At 40.5% G+C, this 24,012-nt stretch overlaps 1 protein-coding gene and 1 non-coding gene across 2 annotated transcripts in view; one reads left to right on the forward strand and one right to left on the reverse strand.

Annotated features, from left to right (window-relative positions):
* Nucleotides 1-14,116: 14,116 nt before the first annotated feature.
* The window catches only part of LOC124776698 (mucin-12-like), a 321,070-nt gene continuing 311,174 nt past the window's right edge, over nucleotides 14,117-24,012 (reverse strand). Inside the window, exon 8 of the mRNA XM_047251803.1 lies at nucleotides 14,117-19,556. Coding sequence (XP_047107759.1) covers nucleotides 18,719-19,556 — 838 coding nt within the window. The 3' untranslated portion in view covers nucleotides 14,117-18,718. The remainder of the gene's footprint in view (nucleotides 19,557-24,012) is intronic.
* Trnat-agu lies at nucleotides 20,549-20,620 on the forward strand. Its single transcript has one exon. It is a non-coding gene; the product is annotated as a tRNA-Thr (tRNA).

A 24,012-nucleotide genomic window follows, 5' to 3' on the forward strand; every position in this document is an offset into this window, starting at 1 on the left:
TACTGTCGCCGACGACGTGTTTCCCATCAACAATCATATCACGAAGCCATACAGTGGACAACATCCTCGGAGGTCAATGAAAATAATTTTTAACTTCAGACTTTCAAGAGCATGGCGGGTTGTGGGAAATGCATTCGGAAGACTTTTTTTCGTATTCTGAACACTAAGAAAGTATATATTACTACAGCCTGAGAAAGCTCAAAGTGTTGTTATGACTTGTATATACATCCATAATTTCTTGCGAAAAAGTTCTGAATTCAGACAAATTTATACCCCTGCAGGAGCAGTGGATCATGACGAGAACGGGAATTTAAAGGCAGGAATTCGGGGAAATGAGATCACTCCTGCTACAACGTTTACACAATTAGCAAACATTCCATGACGTTCAACGCAGACTGCCCAAGACATTGGAGATGAATTCACTGCTTGTTTCATTTTCGTAGAGGGATGATTGCCATGGCAAGATGATTACCAATAACTTATTAAAGAATTTTTTCAGCTACTAGCTACATATGTACTGTTGTTATTGTGGTCTTCAGTCCTGAGAGTGATTTGATGCAGCTCTCCATGCTACTCTATCCTGTGCAAGCTTCTTCATCTCCCAGTACCTACAGCAACCTATATCCTTCTGAATCTGCTTAGTGTATTCATCTCTTGGTCTCCCTCTACGATTTGTACCCTCCACGCTGCCCTCCAATACTAAATTGGTGATCCCCTGATGCCTCAGAACATGTCCTACCAACCGATCCCTTCTTGTAATCAAGTTGTGCCACAAATTCCTCTTCTCCCCAATTCTATTCAAAACCTCATTACTTATGTCATCTACCCATCTAATCTTCAGCATTCTTCTGTAGCACCACATTTCTAAAGCTTATATTCTCTTCTTGTCCAAACTATTTATCGTCCATGTTTCACTTCCATACATGGCTACACTCCATACAAATACTTTCAGAAACGACTTCCTGACACTTAAATCTATACTCGATGTTAACAAATTTTTCTTCTTCAGAAACGCTTTCCTTGCCATTGCCAATCTACATTTTATATCCTCTCTACTTCGAACGTCATCAGTTATTTTGCTCCCCAAATAGCAAAACTCCTTTACTACTTTAAGTGTCTCATTTCCTAATCTAATACCCTCAGCATCACCTGACTTAATTCGACTACATTCCATTATACTCATTTTGCTTTTGTTGATGTTAATCTTATACCCTCCTTTCAAGACAATGTCCACTCTGTTCAACTGCTCTTCCAAGTCCTTTGCTGTCTCTGACAGAATTACAACATCATCGGTGAACCTCAAAGTTTTTATTTCTTCTCCATGGATTTTAATACCTACTCCGAATTTTTCCTTTGTTTCCTTTATTGCTTGCTCAATATACAGATTGAATAACATCGGGGATAGGCTACAACCCTGTCTCACTCCCTTCCCAACCACTGCTTCCCTTTCATAGCCCTCGACTCGTATGACTGCCATCTGCTTTCTGTACAAATTGTAAATAGCCTTTCGCTCCCTGTATTTTATCCCTGCCTCATTCAGAATTTGAAAGAGAGTATTCCAGTCAACATTGTCAAAAGCTTTCTCTAAGTCTACAAATGCTGTAAATGTTGGTTTACCTTTCCTTAATCTTTCTTCTAAGATGAGTCATAGAGTCAGTATTGCATCACGTGTTCCAACATTTCTACGGAATCCAAACTGATCTTCCCCGAGGTCGGCTTCTATCAGTTTTTCCATTTGTCTGTAAAGAATTCGTGTTAGTATTTTGCAGGTGTGACTTATTAAACTGATAGTTTGGTAATTTTCACATCTGTCAACACCTGCTTTCTTTGGGATTGGAATTATTATATTCTTCTTGAAGTCTGAGGGTATTTCGCCTGTCTCATACATCTTGCTCACCAGATGGTGGAGTTTTGTCAGGACTGGCTCTCCCAAGGCTGTCAGTAGTTCTAATGGAATGTTGTCTACTCCGGGAGCCTTGTTTCGACTCAGGTCTTTCAGTGCTTTGTCAAACTCTTCACGCAGTATCATATCTCCCATTTCATCTTCTTCTACATCCTCTTCCATTTCCATAATATTGTCCTCAAGTATATCGTCCTTGTATAGATCCTCTATATACTCCTTCCACCTTTCTGCTTTCCCTTCTTTGCTTAGAACTGGGTTTCCATCAAAGCTCTTGATATTCATGCAAGTCGTTCTCCTTTCTCCAAAGGTCTCTTTAATTTTCCTATAGGCAGTATCTATCTTACTCCTAGTGAGATAAACCTCTACATCCTTACATTTGTCCTCTAACCATCCCTGCTTAGCCATTTTGCACTTCCTGTCGATCTCATTTTTGAGACGCTTGTATTCCTTTTTGCCTGCTTCATTTACTGCATTTTTAAATTTTCTCTTTTCATTAATTAAATTCAATATTTCTTCTGTTACCCAAGGGTTTCTACTAGCCCTCGTCTTTTTACCTACTTGATCCTCTGCTGCCTTCACTATTGCATCCCTCAAAGCCACCCATTCTTCTTCTACTGTATTTCTTTCCCCCATTCCTGTCAATTGTTCCCTTATGCTCTCCCTGAAACTCTGTAAAACCTCTGGTTCTTTCAGTTTATCCAGGTCCCATCTCCTTAAATTCCCACCTTTTTGCAGTTTCTTCAGTTTCAATCTACAGCTCATAACCAACAGATTGTGGTCAGAGTCCACATGTGCCCCTGGAAATGTCTTACAATTTAAAACCAGGTTCCTAAATCTCTGTCTTACCATTATATAATCTATCTGATAACATTTAGTATCTCCAGGGTTCTTCCATGTATACAAGCTTCTTTCATGATTCTTGAACCAAATGTTAGCTATGATTAAGTTATTCTCTGCGCAAAATTCTACCAGGCAGCTTCCTCTTTCATTTCTTAGCCCAAATCCATATTCACCTACTATGTTTCCTTCTCTCCCTTTTCCTACTACCGAATTCCAGTCACCCATGACTATTAAATTTTCGCCTCCCTTCACTACCTGTATAATTTCTTTTATCTCATCATACATTTCATCAATTTCTTCATCATCTGCAGAGCTAGTTGGCATATAAACTTGTACTACAGTAGTAGGCGTGGGCTTTGTGTCTATCTTGGCCACAATAACGCGTTCACTATGCTGTTTGTAGTAGCTTACCCGTACTCCTATTTTTTTATTCATTATTAAACCTACTCCTGCATTACCCCTATTTGATTTTGTATTTATAACCCTGTATTCACCTGACCAAAAGTCATGTTCCCACCATATCTAACTTTAGCCTATCCATTTCCGTTTTTAAATTTTCTAACCTACCTGCCCGATTAAGGGATCTGACATTCCATGCTCCGATCCATAGAACACCAGTTTTCTTTCTCCTGATAACGACATCCTCCTGAGTAGTCCCCGCCCGGAGAGCCGAATGGGGGACTATTTTACCTCCGGAATATTTTACCCAAGAGGACGCCATCATCATTATTTAATCATACAGTAAAGCTGCATGCCCTCGGGAAAAATTACGGCTGCAGTTTCCCCTTGCTTTCAGCCATTCGCAGTACCAGAACAGCAAGGCCATTTTGGTTAGCTTTACAAGGTCAGATCCGTCAATCATCCAGACTGTTGCCCCTGCAACTACTGAAAAGGCTGCTGCCCCTCTTCAGGAACGACACGTTTGTCTGACCTCTCAACTGATACCCCTCTGTTGTGGTTGCACCTACGGTACGGCTATCTGTATCGTTGAGGCGCGCAAGCCTCCCCACCAACGGCAAGGTCCATGGTTCATGGAGGGGAGGACATATGTACTAGTGTCTGACTAACTGCACACATTTCAACTACCTACATATACCTATATATGTTCATGGGGGGAGGATATATGTACTAGTGTCTGCGTAACTGCACACATTTCAACTACCTACATATGTGAAGTTTTACCTTCATTAATTCCTATTTTATTATTTTTATTTCCTTAAATAACATAATATACAAATAAAATACATATACATGTACATGTGCTTAAATATATTGTGTTAGAAAAATAAATGTTACTCATTATTATTATTTATTTATTGCTAGCTGAGTGTCCAGCATCCCGCAGTACATATTCCAATCCTGTTAATCCATTTCCTCATTTCCCCTCTGCGATGTTCAGAGCTCATTTTGCATAAACCCTATAATTTTATCACAATTAGAACATTTTTTTAATTTTTAAAACTCAAAACTATAAGCAATTACTACATATATTCCTAACAGAAATAGTAGTAAGCTAAAATAAATATGAAAAAATATGTTAAGGTAAGATATGATTAATAGTTTATAAGGGAATGGCACCAAAAAATTTAAAAATAACAAATGAGCAGGGACCAAAATGTAAGCTGAGAAAGACAGAAAGTTAAGTAACCGTGGAGAGAGAACCCAAAAGGGACTGAACCCCATTAAGGTCAATAATAGGTTTTTTAAACATTTCCAAAAATAATAATTTTTTACTTACATCTGTGTTGACTCTCTTCCACAGTTGACATTTGCAGTACAGAAATTCAAACACTTTGAAAGGGAACCAATTTGGAGCGTTCCCTTCCTCAACCCCAGCACCAGACTTTCCCAGGCTCATTTTTCTTCTATCGGACTTTCCTGTAAGTCTTCTTTTTTAATTTGGCCACATTCATGCGGAGTTCTGTTGCAATGGAATCCCACGTTTCGCTTTTTTTGATTTTTTTTTTATATTGAGAGTTTATTGCATCCCACAGCACAGGATATTATTCATAAGTATTTATGAATTTAATGGCAAAATCATTGGTCCAATCCATTTTAAAGAAAAACGATGTCCACAACACAGAAAAAGAATAATACCAAGACCAAACTGTACGAGTGCAGTGAGCCAACTGTTCAATGCTTGTCTGCCGTCCACACCACTTGCAGAACTCGCCTCACACCCCTTTGATGTACTGACAACAGCCTGAGCCAGACAAGCCATATGCTCGGACGGCTCACAAGCCTATTTCATGGCGAGCCCTCAGAGCCTACCTCTGTCCACATTACTCCTAAGGCTCGCCAGTCACACAGGTACACGAGTAGTGTGGACACACCTTAAGGCATAATCAACCCCCAGGTGAACGAATCCGAGTCAACACAGATGGAGAACCCGAGCCCGCACACTTCAACTGGGCACCAAACACACTGTAATAGGATGACCGGAATGGGTGACGTGGTCAGGGTTGTAAGGCGTGGCTGGGTAGAAGAAGGTGGCTGTTTTTAGCAATCTTCCTCTTTATTGTTGGTTCTCCCAATACATTTTCTGGTAGCTCAGCCTCACCACTCGTGTCATGGTGGAGACGAGCTGATGCAAGAAGTTCGGGGAACGCGACTCGGCGCTCTGTCAGTGGCTGCGCAGGCGGTAAGAGGTTAGCGGCACAAGGCCCAGCCCAGCTCGCCTCCTGCAGATTCGGGGGCTCGTGACGATGCCGGGAGTCGCCGGTGCAGCAGCGGGCAACGACCTCCACCGGCCAGTCCTTGGGGACAGTGTCACTGATGATGACAACGTGACAGCGACCAAACGCCCAATCGGTCAAACCGAATGGCAACGCCACCTCTGATGCCCTTAAATAGTGCAGGCTGCTGCTGAATCCCCTGGTTACGCGGCAGCGTGTTTATTAGAAGGTTCTCAATGAGTTGGCTAATGCAACCACACCACATGCGGCCCGCGCCTGCGTAATTCTGCTAATCCTGCGTAATTCTGCTAATCCTGTGTAATTCTGCTAACCCTGCGTTCTGATGGATGCCGTGCATGTACACACATACCGACGCTCGTTGAAAAACTGTCAGCTGCATAACGCACTGGCCAGCCTTCGTCCGCCGTTTGCTGTGAGGCTGGTGCATCGCGCACTGAAACACACTAAATCACAATTTCGCACCGTATTTCCTAAAAATAACCCCTTGTCCTCTACAACACTGACCGCGAGCACACTGGGCTGCAATTAGCTGCTGCGATTTTCCTGCATTGCGCATGGGAAGACCATGACTTCTCTGGGAGGGGCACTACATATCACTGTGCTCCATGATTCATCTATGATGATGTTATAGCTCAACCACGTGGTGCCTGCATCTTTCTAGCGTGTATATTGATGAGCCACTGCAGCAACATGTCAGTAAACACCTGAAGATGGTGAGCAGCTGTCTGGCTGATATATTGTGCAGCTACCACAACATTATCTGCTGCCACACCCGTGAACCAATGACGCAGTTATTATGTTGGGTAAGGCTCAAACAGCACGAGTGAAAGTTATCATCACTGGAATCATTATTTATGTGTTTGTTTATTAGCTGCTCAGCATGTTTATCGTGCAATTGGCTTTGTCAAAACATATTTTACATATTCATAAAAATAAAGTTGTCACTAATTTTTACATTATACACTACACATATATATATTCATCTTTTTAGTAGTTAGTAATTTTTACATTTTACATACAACATCATTTTGATACACACATAAATACACAAACTTCTTACTAATCAGAAGATTTCACTAATAATCATTATATAGTTTACATTCAAGAATTAATTACACAATTTTACACATTTAGTTAATGATAGTTACATTATTTCATTGTTTATACATTCCTTCCAAATTACTTCCAAGGTATTCTTCAACTGAGTAGTATGCTTTACTTTAAACCATGTGTCTAATACCTCCTTAAATTTAAAGAGAGTGAGGGTTTTGACTGATCGTGGTAGTTTATCATATAACTTAAGACATATGTGTTTGTGACTGTTCCCTTCTGCTACTCTTACATTTCTCCCATTTTGATTACCACCTCTTTGTAAATGACTGTGCTTGTTGCTGTGGTGTTTGACCATTTTTTCCATAATTCTGTCTAGTTTGTACACAGATTTAAAAAAATTGATCTACAGTATCAATTCGCCAATACACTGAGCCCTATACTACTTTTCAAAACATTGATTTGTGTTAATTTATCAGATGGTTTGTTTAAGTGTGCTAACTTCCTTGTCTAATAATTGCAAACTTGTTTCATGATACCATCTCTTTCTCTCTATAACTTGGTCCATTGAGTTACTGACCGGAAGTTATTTAAAACCCCTTATGTAGTATTGTTAGCAAGATTTCTATTAATAATTTCCATCAGTTTTCTTATCAAGTGCAAATATACTAATTTCTGAGATGGGCACATTATCTTTACTTGTTATTTCATGTGAGTTTACTTTCTGACTAAGCACTTTTACTTTTTCTACAAATTTGCTTCCAAAAGCTGCCAAATTAGTATCAACGTTTGTTTCAAAACCAGAAATGTGATTAGATGATAGAATATATAAACCTCAATTTCATCTTTGACCTGTTTGATTTCACTAATGCGATCAGACTTTAGTTCAACCATGTTTGATTCCACACTTCTAATTCTTTATGCCTACCTTTGCTGCTTTCAGTTTGTACATATTGACTCAAATGCGGAACTTTTGTGTTGAAGTGTTTCACAGCTTACCAGTTTTTTTCCCATTTTTAACCTGAACACATTAAAAATGTTCCTAGTTTCCCTATTTTCAACCTGAATATCAACTAACTGGCCCATTCCTACTAACACTTTTCCATTTGTGATTTTCTCGTGTTTACTGGGACTAACACTTCCTCCTCTTTTCTGATCATATTACCTACCTCTCTCTGTTCTGCTGGTCTAAATGATTCTTTCTCCATATTGACTGTTATATTTAAATCCACAATGTCAGACATCTTCTCACTGTCCCCGAATCTGTTTAGATTCCAACTTTGGCTTTAAAACAGCCGTTTTTCCTAAGGTCTCTCTCTCTCTCTCTCTCTCTCTCTCTCTCTCTCTCTCACACACACACACACACACACACACACACACACACAAAAAAAATCACTTCTCACCTTGGTATATCCATGTGCACTATCATTGTTGGTTAGACCAGTTCCCGTATTGCCACCTCCATTAGTGTGCTACAATACTTACTGGAAGTTCATTTTTTTAAAAAATTTACAGTTCTTACAGTATTGTTTATATAAATTTTGTTCCTGCAACATACATATTACAACATAATTGGATTAAAATCTACTCAGCAAACAGTGGCAGGAGAACACACATACAAAAGGTATTACAGTTCTCAAGTTTTACTAAGCTAGTGGCTCCTTCTTTTGAAATTAGGGTTTTAGGGGAAGGAAGAGGGGTGATGGAAAAGGGTGGATGAGGTTTGGAAAAGGGGGGTAGCATTCAGAAAAGTTGCCCAGAACCCCAGGTCAGGGGAGACTTACCAGACGGGATGAGAAGGAAAGACTGATTGTTGAGGACGGTATAGGATGAGATTTGAAAACCTGAGAGCTTAAAGGTGGAAGATAGAGTAATACACAAGACAGAGATTACTTCTAAAACATTGTGCATGAATTAATAAGAGAGAAAAGCTAAGTGAGTTGTAGGTAAGAGAGGTGGGAGAGGAACGGTGAAAAATAGACAGTTCAGAAAACGAAAGATGTAGAAGATTAAAAGGGAGTGAAGAAAAGTATAGTTACCGTGAAAAAATGCTGACACCAAAGATACTAGCACTAATTAAGATCAGGTGGTTGGCAGGGACATGTTGTAGCACCAATTCCCATGTATGTGTTCTGGAAAACTCCTGTCTAGTTGTAGAGCATACTCTGCAACAAGATATCGTGTGTTGGCAATATAACATGCTGCCTATGCCCATCCATCCTAATGGATGTAAAAGCCGATGCTGATGTAAAGGCCAAACAGTGTTTGCGCAACAGCTCGTATATAACATGTTGTTTCACTGGTGGCTCTCACTTAGATAGCATATGTTTTGCCAGTTACAGGGCTGATATAAATGGTGGTAAGAGGGTGCATAGGGAAAGTCTTGTAGTGTGGACGGTCACAGGGGTAGGAGCCATAAGGTAAGAAGATGGAGTATGGGGTCTGACAAGGATATTGTGGAGATTGGGAGAGTGACTAAAAGCTATTCTAGGTGTGGTGGATAAAATCCCAGACAGAAGGGACCTCATTTCAGGGCATGATTTTAGAAAGTCATAATCAGCTACTTCGACAAGACTGTGGTTTCCTCTAGAGCACTAAAGTATGTGCAACATACTTTTTACAAACATTTTACAAGCTGGTTCTGAATATTGCCTGCTTTCTATGTGGGCATGTCCACCAACAAGCTGTCTGTCTGCACGAATGGCCACTGACAAACTGTGGCTAACAAACAAGTGGACCACCCTGTTGCTGAGCATGATGCCAAACATGACATCCTTCATTTCAATGACTGCTTCACAGCCTGTGCCACACGGATCTTTCACAACAACAATTTTCTGAGTTGCGAAGGCGGGAATTTTCCTCACAATATATCCTATGTTCCCGTAACCCGCCTGCCCTCAACCTTTGTTAGTCATCACCCAAACAGGCCATTCCAGCATTAAACAGTCCTCATTCCACCATTGCATCCAGTCTTTTTACTTCTCTCCTTTTCCCGCCCCTCCCCCCACCTCTCCCCTGTCCTCCATCTAACCATATGACTGCACATAGCTGTCCTACCCTCTCCACCTCATCCCTGCGTGTTCCCCAGCAGCAATTCACTGACCTTCACCCCCACCCTTCTATCCCCCCCCCCACCCGCCTCCTCCTTATCCCTACCCAGTCGCCACACTGATGCTGCTACTCACAGTGTGGCTTCAGTTGCCAGAGACTGCAGCCGTGTGTGTGTGTGTGTGTGTGTGTGTGTGTGTGTGTGTGTGTGTGTGTCATCTATTTTTGATGAAGGCCATACTGGCCGAAAGCTAATTTGTGGCAGTCTCTTTGTTGTGCCTACTTGTGACTCAGCATCTCCAGGATACGCTGAGTGGCAACTTCCCTTTTCATAATAATGTTACATTCCATCCTGGATTTTCCATTGTTTGAATTTTATCTGATGTTTTGAATTTTCCACTATCCAATGGCGATATCAACATTGCAGTTCTTCACAGAGAAGGTTCTAAGAACCAGACAGGCACATTTGACACCACACACGAGAGAGAGAGAGAGAGAGAGAGAGAGAGAGAGAGAGAGAGAGAGAGAGAGAGAGAGAGACAGTTATCTCCAGGCTCTGAGACTCCAATGTGGTGAGTAGCAATCTCAGTTGAGGTACAAAAGAGACATAGGGTAAGGAGGAGGAGGCATAACAGAGTAAGGGTGGGAGAAGTTGCTAGTTGCTGTAGTGCCACTTTTGGGAGCCTGTAGGGATGTCATAGGAACAGGATAGTTAGCTGCTAGCAGTGCAATTGGGGAGCTGTACTAGGGAGGAAAAGGGGAGCCGGGAGGAGGAGAAAGGACTATATAGGGGTGCTGGAGTGATGGAAGGTGTGTGTGAGGTTGGGGTGGGAGCAGGGTAGAGGATGAGGACAGGGACTAGTGAAGGATGGGGGCATGGGAGGGGGGGGGGGTTGCATGTGAATTATGGATGTATTCCACAGAATGTTCTGACCTAAGCAATTCAAAAAAGCTGATGTTAGTGGGAAGAATACAGATAGCACGGGCTCTGAAGCAGTCACTGAAGTTAACCTATTGGCTCATACAGCCAGGTTTAAAGTCTGTTAATTACATTGCTGGCTGTGAGATGAGGTGAGCAGCTACAACTTCTTCTTAGTGTTTCTTCTTCTCTGGTAATAGATGGCATAACATGGTATGGTATATACCATTGGAAATCTGAGAAATCAGTGTATTTGGTGGTGTATAACACACTTGATTTCTTCCAATATTTTGTGAATTATGAGCAATCATTTTCAGATTTTGTTCGGTTTATCCCCCCCTCCCCCAAATCTCATCAAGAAAACACCCTCCAGGCATTGCATGGTGTGCAAAGCAAGGAAGAAGAAAAGTGATAAACAGTATGAGTCAGAAATGTCTAGTGGCATTGCACACGCCTGTATTTTTTCAGCCATACCTCACCAACAAAAATTTCTAAAATAGTACTGTCTTCATTCTTCATCACTTCAACAAATAGTAAGGATAGATTTATGAAGAATTCTTACCAAAAAGTTATATAATTTTTAGAAAAGTGTTTAAGACAAAATACACTGATTTTTTGTAAATTTAAATAGTGAATATATGAACAATTATGGGGGAAAATATTAGTAAGTTAATGGTTAAGCATACCGTGTTGTACTGAGTTGTTGCCTCAGGCAGGATATGAGTAGTGGTAGTGGGAAGATATAAGGGATAAGGTCTTATAACTAGGTCTCTTACAAGAATTTGAACCATGGGAAAAGGGACTGGGAATGTGGGTGGAATAGCAATGGAACAAGATATCGTGAAAGTAGGGCAGGTGGAAGAATACCATTGTGGGAGAGGTTAGGGGGCTAGTGGGAAGGATGTTTCTCACTTCAGGACACAATGAGAGGTAGTCAAAATCAGGACGGAGAATGTAATTCAGCTGCTCCATTCCTGGGCGTTGGGTCACAAGAGAGATGCTCTTCTGTGGCTGGAGTGTGTGTATGTGGAGGATGGTATGTGACTTGGGAGACAAGGCACAGGAGATCTGTTTCTGGGCAAGGTGGGTAAGACAATTTCAGTCTGTGAAACTTCAGTGAGAACCTCACATGAAGGACAGTTCGCCACCGTAGATGTCTTTTCTAGAGTGACTAGGCTGTACGGAATGGACTTATTCATATTGAATGGGTAGCAGTTGCTGAAATGGAGGCACTGCTGGTAGTTGGTAGGTTTGATGTGGGCAGAGGTACTGATGGAACCATCCATGAGGTGGAACTTGACATGAAGGAAAGTTGCTCATTGGTCTGAGGAGGACCAAGAAAATCAAATGGCATAGCTGTTGTTGTGGAGGAATGTGGATCGGAGGTTCTCACCTTCAGTCCAGATCATCAAGAAATTAATGTATCTGCACCATGTGAGGAATCTGTGATTGTGAGTGGCTAGAAAGGATTCTTTTAGGTGGCCCATGAATAGGTTGGTATAAGATTTACATTGATTTGACTACTCTACAATATAAATGGATAGATAAAAATCTCCTCACCAAGTGGCGGCAGGAGAACACACACACACAAAAAAAAAATTAAGTTGAATTAGAGAATTCAATTTAGAATGCTAGCATCAAATTCCAATGGAAACCATACGTACCATTCTAAAGTTACATTTAGTGAAAATCTTAAAAATATGGTTTTGAGAAAAACATATTTAAAGTTTTGAGTAACAGCACACATAGGCGATTTGCCGTATCTTCAAAAGTCTAATTTTGGTGCATGCTTTTGTCTCAATCTGTCAGGCAAAAAAAATTGACAGTTTGTTAGAACTACATATTTTTCAATTATTCTATGCATGCTGATAAAAAATACATTGAAAATTACTTACACAAAATTATTGTGCTACATGTCCAATAGCAGGGCCACCCGAATTCCTGTCAATGATCAATGTTCCAGCTGCAAGACGTCCTTCCACTTGGTGCAGCACTTATAGGGTTGTTCAATGTGGACACACAATTTATTTCTTAAAGTCAAAAGTGTAAGGAATAAAACTTACCAGATTTAGCATTACTTTTTATTTTACTTGGGGGGGGGAAAAATCATGAAAATCACTTATATGACCAAAGTTGCTTCACTTCCCTGTGAGTATCCACTTTCAAATAACTTGTGTTGGCAGCTGGTGTTTCTTCAAATTCTGATATAATTACTGCATCTACTTCTGTAAGGGAATTTTGGAAAACTGTGTTTAGTATCTCCATTTTAGTGGCACTGTCATTGGTAAGATTACAATTACTATTGTGCACTGAAGGTACTGATTGTGCCCTACTGCTGGTGAACTTCACATACAACTAGAATCTCTCTGCAATTTTTGCCAAATTTTAAGAAAGAGTTTCATTGGGGGGATCCATTAAAATCCCCCCACACTGACGTGTGTATTTGCTTTGAGCTTCTGTAAAACGTAGGCAATTTTGGAGATCCTGTGTTCCCTCAAATCTGGTATGCTTTTTCATTGATTCAGCAACAGTGTTCTGATCTGGTTCAAATAGCATTGCAGATCTATTCCATCTCTTATTAATTTACTTGGTACGAAACTCGCAACTACTTTCAATACTATTTCTTCGAAATTAAGCTACGTGTGGTCTACACCTACATACATTAGAAGGAATGGAGATGATCTCTCAGGAAGGCATCAAGTGAACGTCTATCTTTTTACTCTAATTTATATGGTACTGATGGCTGTACTGTGGATTTGTTTGTAGGTGATGCATTTGAATGAGAAGTAATTGTGGGTGAAGACAGCTGTTCAAGGGGACAGGTAAGTATTTTGTAGATTTATAGTCAGTTTGGCATTGGGACAGGTAGTGTTCAATGGTGGCAAGACCAAAGGTACTGGGGATTCTGTTGAAGAGGGAGGTAGCATCAACCATGTTCAGCAAGGCACTGGGTGGCAGAGGAAAAGGATCTGTGGAGAGGCAGTGGAGCAAATGGCTGGTGTCTTTTGTATAGGAGGGAGTATGGGCAGTAGACTGAATGTCCCCAAGGAGAGGGAGGGAAGGAGGGGGGGGGGAGGGGGGGAGAGAGGGAGGGAGGGAGGGAGAGAGAGAGAGAGAGAGAGAGAGAGAGAGAGAGAGAGAGAGTGTGGAGGTGGGGGGGGGGGGGGGGGGTTGCAGCAACCAGCCAGAATGGGGTGTTGAGTTTACGCACTTTAGATAACACCACAGCATCATCCCCACCCCACCCCTACATTGATATCCCTGCCTGTTGCCCAATGCCTCCTCTAAGTGTTCAGTAGCAATATCCTATTTCATTGCTATTATTATGTACTGAATTTTTCACTGTTTGACTTAGTTCCTCAGAAAGTAAATCCAAAATAAACACTACAGTACAGGTGAGTCAGCAGCGTCCTGTCTCATTCTCATTTCTGCTCAAAGAAGAGCAGTTATACATATGGGGAGATTCACTTTGTCTTAAGAATGTTAAGACTGATGAATAATTTATACAGGTGAAATACAAATAATGGTATGTGGTGACAACAATTCAATGTTCACCATATGTGTTATAACTAGAGGCCACACACACACACACACACACACACACACACACACACACACACACACACACACACAAATGTAATGAAAAATGCAATGAGTATATTAATTTAGCTAAAAAATTTATTCAAAGATGGTGTTTCTTATTTACAACAATTATAAATGTATTTCATTCTCAAATTACATTTGGGAAATTATCAGCAATTCTCTTTAAAAATTTTTTGTTTGTTTTGTACACATGTAACACAAGATGTAGCTCAGATTACGAGACACCTTCCCCGATAATGTTGGTAGGGATATGAATTTCCCTAAACTCTTAACTGTATTCCATGATGATTACATTCATAGTATGAAAATCATGATGACATTTTCGCAATATTGGGATCAGAATGTGGATTTGGCACTGCAGGGACCACATTGTCATCTCCATAAGATTGCACAGTTGTTAATAAATTCATACATCAGTCATTCTGAAAATGCCATACAATGTCACAAAAAGGCGGTGCCTTCAAAAAAATCTTGCAATATGCTCCATAAGTAATTGTATCTAATGTTCATGGCCTTCAAGACTGGTGATATTTTTGTTACTGTCAGTTCTTTCTTGTTTCCACACTCTCACACATGTTCCAACACACATTTAAAAAAATGAAACTCACTTCTCAGTTAAAAGCACAGATTAATACAAATCTTCACATTGCTCCTTTTTTCCCTCTCTTTTATATGCCAAATTTTTCCCAGTGTTAGTTCTTCACTTATCCATGGAGAGATGTCAATGATCAGAATGAGTACTTGCCAGCAGAGTGAAATAACTAATATTATTGCCTGAAAACACTGTAATATATAAAATAAGACTGAAAGTGCAGAAGCTGTACTCGTCTGTTTTGTACAATCCTCTCCCTAAAAATTGAAGAATTAGCTGAAAATATCACATTTGTTACAGTAGCCCCCAGAGGTTGCTTAGAGGAATTGACATCCCCAACCACCACAACTGCAATGACACAGTACTGCCCACAACTGTGTAGCTGGTCAGGAGCATTTTTTTCCTTATCTCCCAAAGCAGGAAAATCTGTTCAAGTGATGTATCAGGATCTTCTGCTATGGATGACTAGTTTTCTGTTACCAAATGCATATTCCAGTGTCATGGAGTTCCTTCCCCCTTCTTTCTTTAAAAAATGTATTTCTATTTAAAACTTATCACTGAAACAACTAATTGCAGCCCAGTGTCTGGAGACTGTGTAAGGCAGCCCAGTGACTGGAGACTGTGTAAGGTGGAAACAACTTTATGTAGACTGAAAAGGAGGAGGAGGAGGAGGAGGAAAGAACTGAATAGTTTCTCACAACCGTTATCAATTTATTCATATTATTTAGTCTCATCTTCAATTTTAGGTTTCTGGGACACACTAAGCAACAGCCACTCCTGTCTTCCATTGCAAAAAAACTGAATGACCAGAATACTTTGGGATCTCAATCTTGGTTTGCGTACTTCACATTTCTAACGAAGTTCTGCAAATCGAAAAGGCTTGGCAGATAGCTTTACTCAATCAAGCTTCATAAACAAAGTCACTGCATAGGGACACCATTTCATTTAGAATTTTCTCCAGACCTCATGATAAATTGATTCCTCGTGTGACACACAAATGACATTTAAAAGCATTTATTTAACGAGAAACATGTCACTGTAAAGCTAAAATGTTTTTATACAAATACTGAAAACAGCAAGATTGGTCCTGCTGTTGCAAGTGACCTAATAAATTAATTAATTCATCATCCAAGGAGAAAGGAATATATAAAATTAAAACATTTAATATAATGTGAACCACGTAATTGATTGTGGTTGTTCGCATAGTCGAATTTCATGCACTTATTGTTCATTCTGAATATTAAATGATGATGTGTATGTTTCACGTTCATATAAATGTTAGGTGGCACAAATGAAGAATGCATATTGCTGGTATAGAGCTCTGGTAATATTTAAAAATTGTGAATGAACACACAAAAGTAACATGAATATTCTGAAACATATATGCCACATTTGTAACAAAAGTGCTTAATTTCTTAGTAAAAACTGGTGGTCTGTATTTCGACACCTCCAGTTCGGTGAGATGTACTGGACATAGAGAATATCGACCCTGAAAAAAGGATACTAGGAGAGAGCATAAACAATTGCAAAAGAAAGAAAAATATCACTGGTCATTAAGATGAAATCCCAGATGACAAAGTGAAGACTCAGAACAGTGAAAAAGAATATTCTCTCTCTCTCTCTCTCACACACACACACACACACACACACACACACACACACACACAGGTGAAATTTTGAGCCTTTGTACAAATCCAACACCAATTTTATAATAACTAGGCAATAGAATTTAGCTCCCTTTCTCATGGAGACACTGAAGGATCACGGTTTACCCCGTGAAGAATTGTTGCCCTAGCTGTCCTTTCTAATTCAAGTTGCAATCGGGTCCAAAGCCACAGCAAATTGGCTAAATAATAACGTTTTGTCACATTGGCTGTCACTGGATGGATTAATTTTTTTCCCATTTTACTTTCATTGCCATGCAGTTTCTCCTATGGTGTGTACTATATCACTGCTGTTCACAGCACCCTTCACGGCATGAATTTATAATTGTGAATTCTGGCCAACAGTACAATAGAGTATCAGACTGAGCTGGCTGTCTTAACACTAGCCAAAAACCTCATCGTGCAAGGATAACAAAAAGCCAGTGGAAGGTCAGCTTCAGTCTAACTCAAGCCAGTTACTCAAGTCAGAATTTCACATTGGTGAATGTATGATACTGCACATTAAGCTTGGGTCCGTGACTACTTCATAAACTTTTATACGGAGTTACAGCATATATGCCCATTAGATATTATAGAATCACTTTGTGTAACTGGAATATAACAGAATCAGACCAAACTACTACTTCATGACTTGTAAGTGTCAGTAATTAATAACATTTATTTGGGCATCACTGCTGACAATGATAGAATTAATGAATACATTACATTATTGAGTATTGAGTTAAATTATTAATGTTGCGCTGCTTGTGATTACAAGTTGTGGACTAGTATTTGTATGATAGAGCCAATGAATCATGTACATTGATCTGCAAACTATACGGATCTACTCGTAAGAAGAGGGATAAACGTTGTGTGTCTGTGATCAAACCCTATGATATCAGTAGAGTGTCACGACAATTCAGTTAAGTATTACACGTTACTACAGCAGCATGTAGGGTGCACTTGGAGTGATACATCAATTTTGATGGATTATATTATACAATAATTTAAAAATGGCTCCACAATTGAAACTTTGCAGCAATTGAAGCAAATTTTAATATCCAATGGAGACAATGTGCCAGAATGTTATCACTTTTATACGTTCAAAATTAACCAAATGATTATTATAAGGCATGGGAAGTTAAGCAATGGCAGCAATGTACTTTGTCTCAAAATACATTGACAGCAGCAGCATTTTTGCACATTTAGTTCATCAGTTGCTCCAAGACTAAGGTGTGATTTCTACTGCCAAGCTACAGAAAAATTAGTGGAGGATATCTGGATCCTTGATCAATGGAAGCTTGTGTAGTTAGCTTACATCAAAAGTTTGATGAAATGGGAGCAGTTTTGAATAAGATGATATAACCTTCAGAACAATTATGTTTCCTTCAAGTAGTGTAGTTCACTGAGCCAAACAATTTTATTGTTGGCTCTTTTATAACCATGAAGAGCACCTACGATGGAAGTCAAAGAGCGAGGAATTGAAAGTTCATGTCCAGTCAAATGACTCTGGCAGATTTCTTTCTCTCTTACTGAAGCCAAGCAGTGCACACCAGTTCAGAAGAGTTCTGGTGAGACTACCCAACATATGCTTATCCTCAGGCTTTGCTGTAATGGTTTCTAAAGCTACGACGAGTAGTCTACATTTAGGCTGTAAAGTCAGTATCATTAGGACAATTTGAAAGCGAGATGTAGAACATCTGAAGTGAGAAATTTATCATTTGGTGCTTTGTCTTGAATGTGAAAGGTGGCCTACTTCTAACAAATCCATGGCATGGTCAACTCCTTTGTTAGTCGACACATTCACAACTGTCTGAAACGCAGCTGGAGTACCAAACCTCCCTGGCATCTCTCAAGTCTCTGAATCAACTTTCTGTTCCACTGTGCCTAAAACATTCCAATGACCACCTCCACAATGTGTCCAAGCATATATATATGTTGTACTGTGCCAAAATCAAAATTAAGGACAAGTAAAAGTTTAAAGAGTGATGAATCAGGCCACACGATGTGCACATCATATCAAGTAGGGTAGTGCTTCCCTAAATGCTTTGGACAATACAGACAAAAAAAGTATAGCACACAATGATTGGCAACCAATTTAATGATAATAAAAACAATTTCATGGAGTTGGTTTTGTTTCTCTGTACACTCGTATCAATGGATACCTCTTCCTTATTAGTTCATGAAACACTGATATCTTTTTTTCTAAAAAGATCGACTAGAAGAAAAAATGTGATGCAAAAAGTCTGACAGAGCACAGTCAACAGATGGTCTACTTTTGACTGCTTTATATACTGAGAAGGTGACGTGTGAAAAATGAATAGTAAAACAATTATGGCAGTCTCACAGTTTTTGTATGCACAGAGTAAGAATCAACCAGTTGAGAAAGGCAACAACAGAGCATCTGGAGCTATGACACGGTCATTAACTCTTCCTGGTAAGCCCCAGAGCTTCCAACACATCGTCTTTGCCGTCGGACAACCTGGCAGCAAGTGGCAGCGACAGGGGAGGTGGCGACGACGTATCCGGCAGGGATAGTGTCCAGTCCTGCGAGTGCACCTGCACAGAGGCACGTGTGTCACGGGGGTTGTCATGTCCGTGACGGAGGGCTATGTGCCGTTTGAGTGTGCTCTCGGTGGAGAGCACACGCGAGCAGCGTGGGCAAACGAAGAGACGGTCGAGACGCACACGCGCCTCCAGCATCAGCTCACGCTCTGTCACCTGTGGATGGTCACCTCCACCACCATTGCGTGCATAGTTGTGGCTGCGGTGCAGTTCACACGCCCCGTTAACGCGATGCAGGCTCAGCAGGATGCGCGCACTGAACCGCTGCTGGCAGTAGCGGCATAAGTAGCGGGCAGCACGTGCAGATCGTGATGTCAATAGGGGAGTTCCCACCATCAACTGGTGAGGGGCAGTCACCGAGGGAACCGACTGCTGAAATAGTTCCAGGCATGCTGCGGATGCCTGAACAGAAGATTTCGGAGCACTGCAGGATGCCTGTGTCTTGGGTGACGGCAGTGACAAAGGGCTTCTCTCAGCACTGTCGCCTCTATCCTCACTGCCTTCTCTGTCCGTTCCAGAGGCCTCACCCCAGCTGAGATCGAGGTACCGCCTCTTCCTGTTGTAGTACCTCCGCGGAGGCACACCGTTGCGGTGTGGCACAGCGAACCAGTCTATGCTCCCAATGCTGGACGCTGGGCTGGGAGTGCGCAACCGACGTTCACCACTCTCTGCCGTTGCCTTGGATGGCAGCTGCGATCTGCAATACATCAGTGTTCTTATTATTCTGTCTCTAAAATGATGGCCAAGAAAAAAATATGGAGTTTAATAAAACTGCCCTCAAGAATTTTTCAATCTCATAAAGATAATTAAATTCATTAATGCTTTTTTTTGTTATCAGTCCCCTGACAAGTCTGATGCAGCCTCCACACGATTTAGAGGTACTGCCTTTGACTAGTAATAAAATCCCCGTTTCCCACAGTTTAAATTTCGAATAAAAATCATGACAATGGCTAGAAAGTCCGATAGAAAAAGTCACCCCTCTTTTTGCCACCGTTCATGTCATAGAGAGCAGTGCAACAAATAGAGGTTCAGGGTGCCCTTTTGCTTTTGGAGTGGGGAAACAGCTCCTAGAAGAGGATGAATCAGAAAAAATCAATGCAGAAGGCTAGGAAAACCACTGCATTAAACACACACACTGTGTAGCCACAGGAAATGTGGTCTATAATTACTTTACTACTATCCAATGATTCATGTACATGATGCCTCTTTCAACAAAGACATTAATACTGTCAAATGGAACTATATGGTTCCAGAGACCTTTTAAAGTCTGAAACATCTGTGATGTACATATGCAGCCTGAAGTGTGATGAAGGCCACGATTTGAACCCTAGTCTCATGCTCACTAAGCATATGTGCTAACCACTAGTCACTCTGGCAGAGTGGCTTTGCACAACTGCATGGACTAGCCTAGCATGCTTCCCTCCCCAGTTCAAATTCCCATTCCTGGCTTTGGTACAGATTTTCATTTGTCACTTCTGTTTGTATATATACATCGCAGAGGTTTCAAAATTTTAAAGGTGTTTGGAATATTTAATTCAATGCTGGGGTGTTATTCCAATACAGTTGGGGATCCTCTGTAATGCTGTTCAAGTTTAGGGGGAATATCGAATGGATTGGAATCTGATTAGGATGTTTTACTGAGGAGGGAGGCATGATAGGGTAGTCTGTGCAGTTGTGCAAGGCCACTGTGCCAGGGTGGCATAGTGGTTAGCGCATCTGCCTAGTGAGCACGAGACCTGGGTTCAAGTCCCGGCCTTGGTACAAATTTTCATTTAAGATTCAATCTGCATATATACATTAATTTTGAATAATGAATGCTCATATTAAAATTCCAAAGAGTATTTGAGATGTGATTACTGATTAATTGGCAGTAATTAAAAGAGAATAGCTCTTTCAAAACTGACCCTCTTGAAATTGTATGAATTATGAATTTTATGCACAGAACATTGTTAATTTTAGAATTTCTGAAAAAAAAAAATGCAAATATTTGGCACAGTTTTCAACACACAATTGTTAACTTTAACATTTCTATAAAATTAAGTAAAACTTGTAAATTGGAAAGAAAAGTATCCTTCATGATGGTAGTGTTAGTTAAAATACACAGCTGCCCATTAAAATTGGAGCACTAAGAAGGCAGCAAATAGTGAATCTGTATTCATTGTGCTCGTGCACTACAATAAGAACAATGATCATCACCATCTTTGTTTTCAAGTTCTGGCTGGGTCTGTTTAGAATGTAAGTCTCTCGATCTCTTTCTGTCTTTCCACCATGTTTCTCTCTGTATTCTGTCTTAGTCTTCTCCCTCTTCTTCACACATTCCTTCAATCCAGCAATCCATCTGTCTCTCAGTCTTCCTCTATGTCTCTTGCCTCTTATCATCATTTCATGAGATTGTCTTGGTGTCCTGCCAACTCCAGTTCTTTTAACATGTATGCACCATTTCAATCTTGTCTTATGTATGGGTCACTTGCATGAGCTTCTCCCTATTTCTTTCACCATCTCATTCCTTAATCTATCCCTTCTAGCTGATCTACCCTACTCATGTGCCTTTTCTTCATTATTTAAATTTCCAATATGTACATGAGTAATGGGGCATAATACGTTCGATATGACACTTGCATATTATGAAGGTGGTTTCAAAAGTTCTCAGAATCACCATGAGAGATCAGTGCTATTGCAACAAGTTGTTCACATGATATTCATTGGACTGTTGCCTGCAAACACACGCCACATCAGTGCTCTCATAAGAGACCTGTGGCAGTGACATGCCTCTGTTGTTGTTCCTGCATAGTGATTTGTGATGATGGAAAAAATTTAGATTCGAGGAGTGATTAAGTACTTCACAAAGAAAGGTATGAAAGCAGAAGACATTCATGCTGGTTTCCAGAATACACTGGCAGATTCTGCTCCTTCATATTCAACTGTTGCCAAGTGGACAAATGAATTTAAATTTGGTGGAGAGTGCTTAGATGAAGATCCATGCAGTGGTCGGCCAAGATGTGTCACTAGTCCAAAAATCATTGCAAAAGTGCATAAAATGTCACAGAGGATCTGCAACAAAGTGCATGAAATTGCTTATGCTTGCCAGATGTCATCTGAAAGGGTGTATCACATTTTAACTGAAGAATTAGAAAAGAAAAAATTATCTGCAAGATGGGTGCCGTGACTCTTGATGCGTGCCTGCACATATGTGCCGTCACCGTGGCAAAATTACACGGACTAAGGTATGCATTGTTGCCACACTCTCCTTATTCACCTGATATGGCTCTCTCAGACTTCCATCTCTTCCCAAAACTGAAAATTTTTCTTGGTGGAGGAAGATTCATTTCAAATGAAGAATTGATAGCTGGAGCTGACAACTATTTTACAGGCCTTGAGGAAACCCATTTTTGAGGTGGGATCAAGGCACTGGAACATCATTGGACCAAGTGCATTAATCTACAAGGAGACTACATTGAAAAATAAAAAAAGTTTCAGTGATGTAAGTACTTTTTTTCTATTCCATTCCGAGAACTTTTCAACCACCCTCATATTTGGCAGTACATCCTTACTCCAGATCTGGCTTCTTAAACTCTGCAGAGATCCATGTCCTAGCCTCCCTCTTTCATCAATCTCCTTATGATTCCTCCCATTATCTTCTGTTATGCCCCCAGCTACTTTAAACTTTCCACTTTCTTTAGTATTCGCCCTCTGATACTAATGTCTGTTGCTACTCTCATCTCATCCTCTTTGTCATCATCACTCAATTAAATTGAAGGTGATTCGGGGGTATGCAAGACTCAGAATTTTTAGTAAGCAGAGTTGCCATCTTGGGCAGCAACAACAGTTCTAACTCACTCAGGCACTGAATGGAACTGAGTTCGGATGACATACATGGGTACGTGATTACACATTGTCTCAAACCTATGCCAGAGTTGCGTGCCACTATCAGATTTTTTTCAGTGGGTGTGGGATCTGGCGAGTGTGCTGTCAATCAAACATCCTCTGTATAGGTAGATCAGGACACCACAGTCAGCATATATTCCCACATTGTATAGTTCAGACATAACATTGTGGAGACTTTGAAGATATAGCAGAGCCACTGGCCTTAGTGAGCCAGAAATGTAGTGGTTGTTGTCCACATTATCAGTTATGTGAATGAGAGGTGATCATATTGAGTACCCAATGGCACACAATGTCATCACACTGAGTGCTGAGCCCATATGGCAATGACAAATGCAATCTGGCAATGTTCGGTTTCCTCAAGCCTCCACACATAGACACAGCCATAGTGACGCAGTACACAGAACTGGGAATCGTCAGAAAAGACAGTGAGGTCTCTCTTCTGTGTCCTGTGTCGTCATCAGGTGCAACACTGCTGGCTCACCTCTGTCTGCTGTCACATCGAGAAACAAGATGCTGGCAGCTACGAAAAAAGCTTTTATGGACAGATGACTTATGTTAAGACAAGAGCTTACTTCCTTCCTCTTCATCAACACTATCACTGACACTTCGATACTAGCACGGTGGAGCAAGAGTAATGAGGCATATGTAAGATGGGCTTACAACTACGGACTGCCCCTGACTGGATTCATCAGTATGGTATGCTAAAATTGTGTCCTTGTATAGTATTATAAAGCAACAAATTAAAAAGCTATTCTCCAAGATTTTGCATCTTTAAATTTTGTCAATTCTAGAATAAAGATGTGTCTAAGGAGTCAAGGCAAAGATATGATAGTGCAATAACAACTATACCCTCATCTGAAACCAATGTTTTACTTAAATTCTGGAGTGTTTCATTGACCTTATTATACCAGTTTTCAATAATTGTTCTGTGAGAAATCAAGCAATGGAATGGAACGAAGGTGTTGAAAGTTGGAAGATCCAATTTTCTACTGTTGTTGCCAAAGCTGCCAGCAACACTTTGTTCAAGCAAAGTACTTCAAGTGGTCAGGAAAACTTTTGGCATGTGGTTCCACAAAGTTGCCACCACACATACTGCCAGGCTTTCTTGCCAGTGCATGTGGTATTCACTAGATTTTTCTAAGCAAGGACGCCCTTTTGCAAAATCTGCAGTGGACATTGTAAGGATACAACCCTTACATGGGCTGATCAGCCAAAGAACCATGTTATTCAGTCAGAATGCATGTTTTGCGCAATATCATCATCATAAT

This window comes from Schistocerca piceifrons, chromosome 2 (assembly GCF_021461385.2).
Source record: "Schistocerca piceifrons isolate TAMUIC-IGC-003096 chromosome 2, iqSchPice1.1, whole genome shotgun sequence".
In the NCBI taxonomy this organism is placed as follows: Eukaryota; Metazoa; Arthropoda; class Insecta; order Orthoptera; family Acrididae; genus Schistocerca; species Schistocerca piceifrons.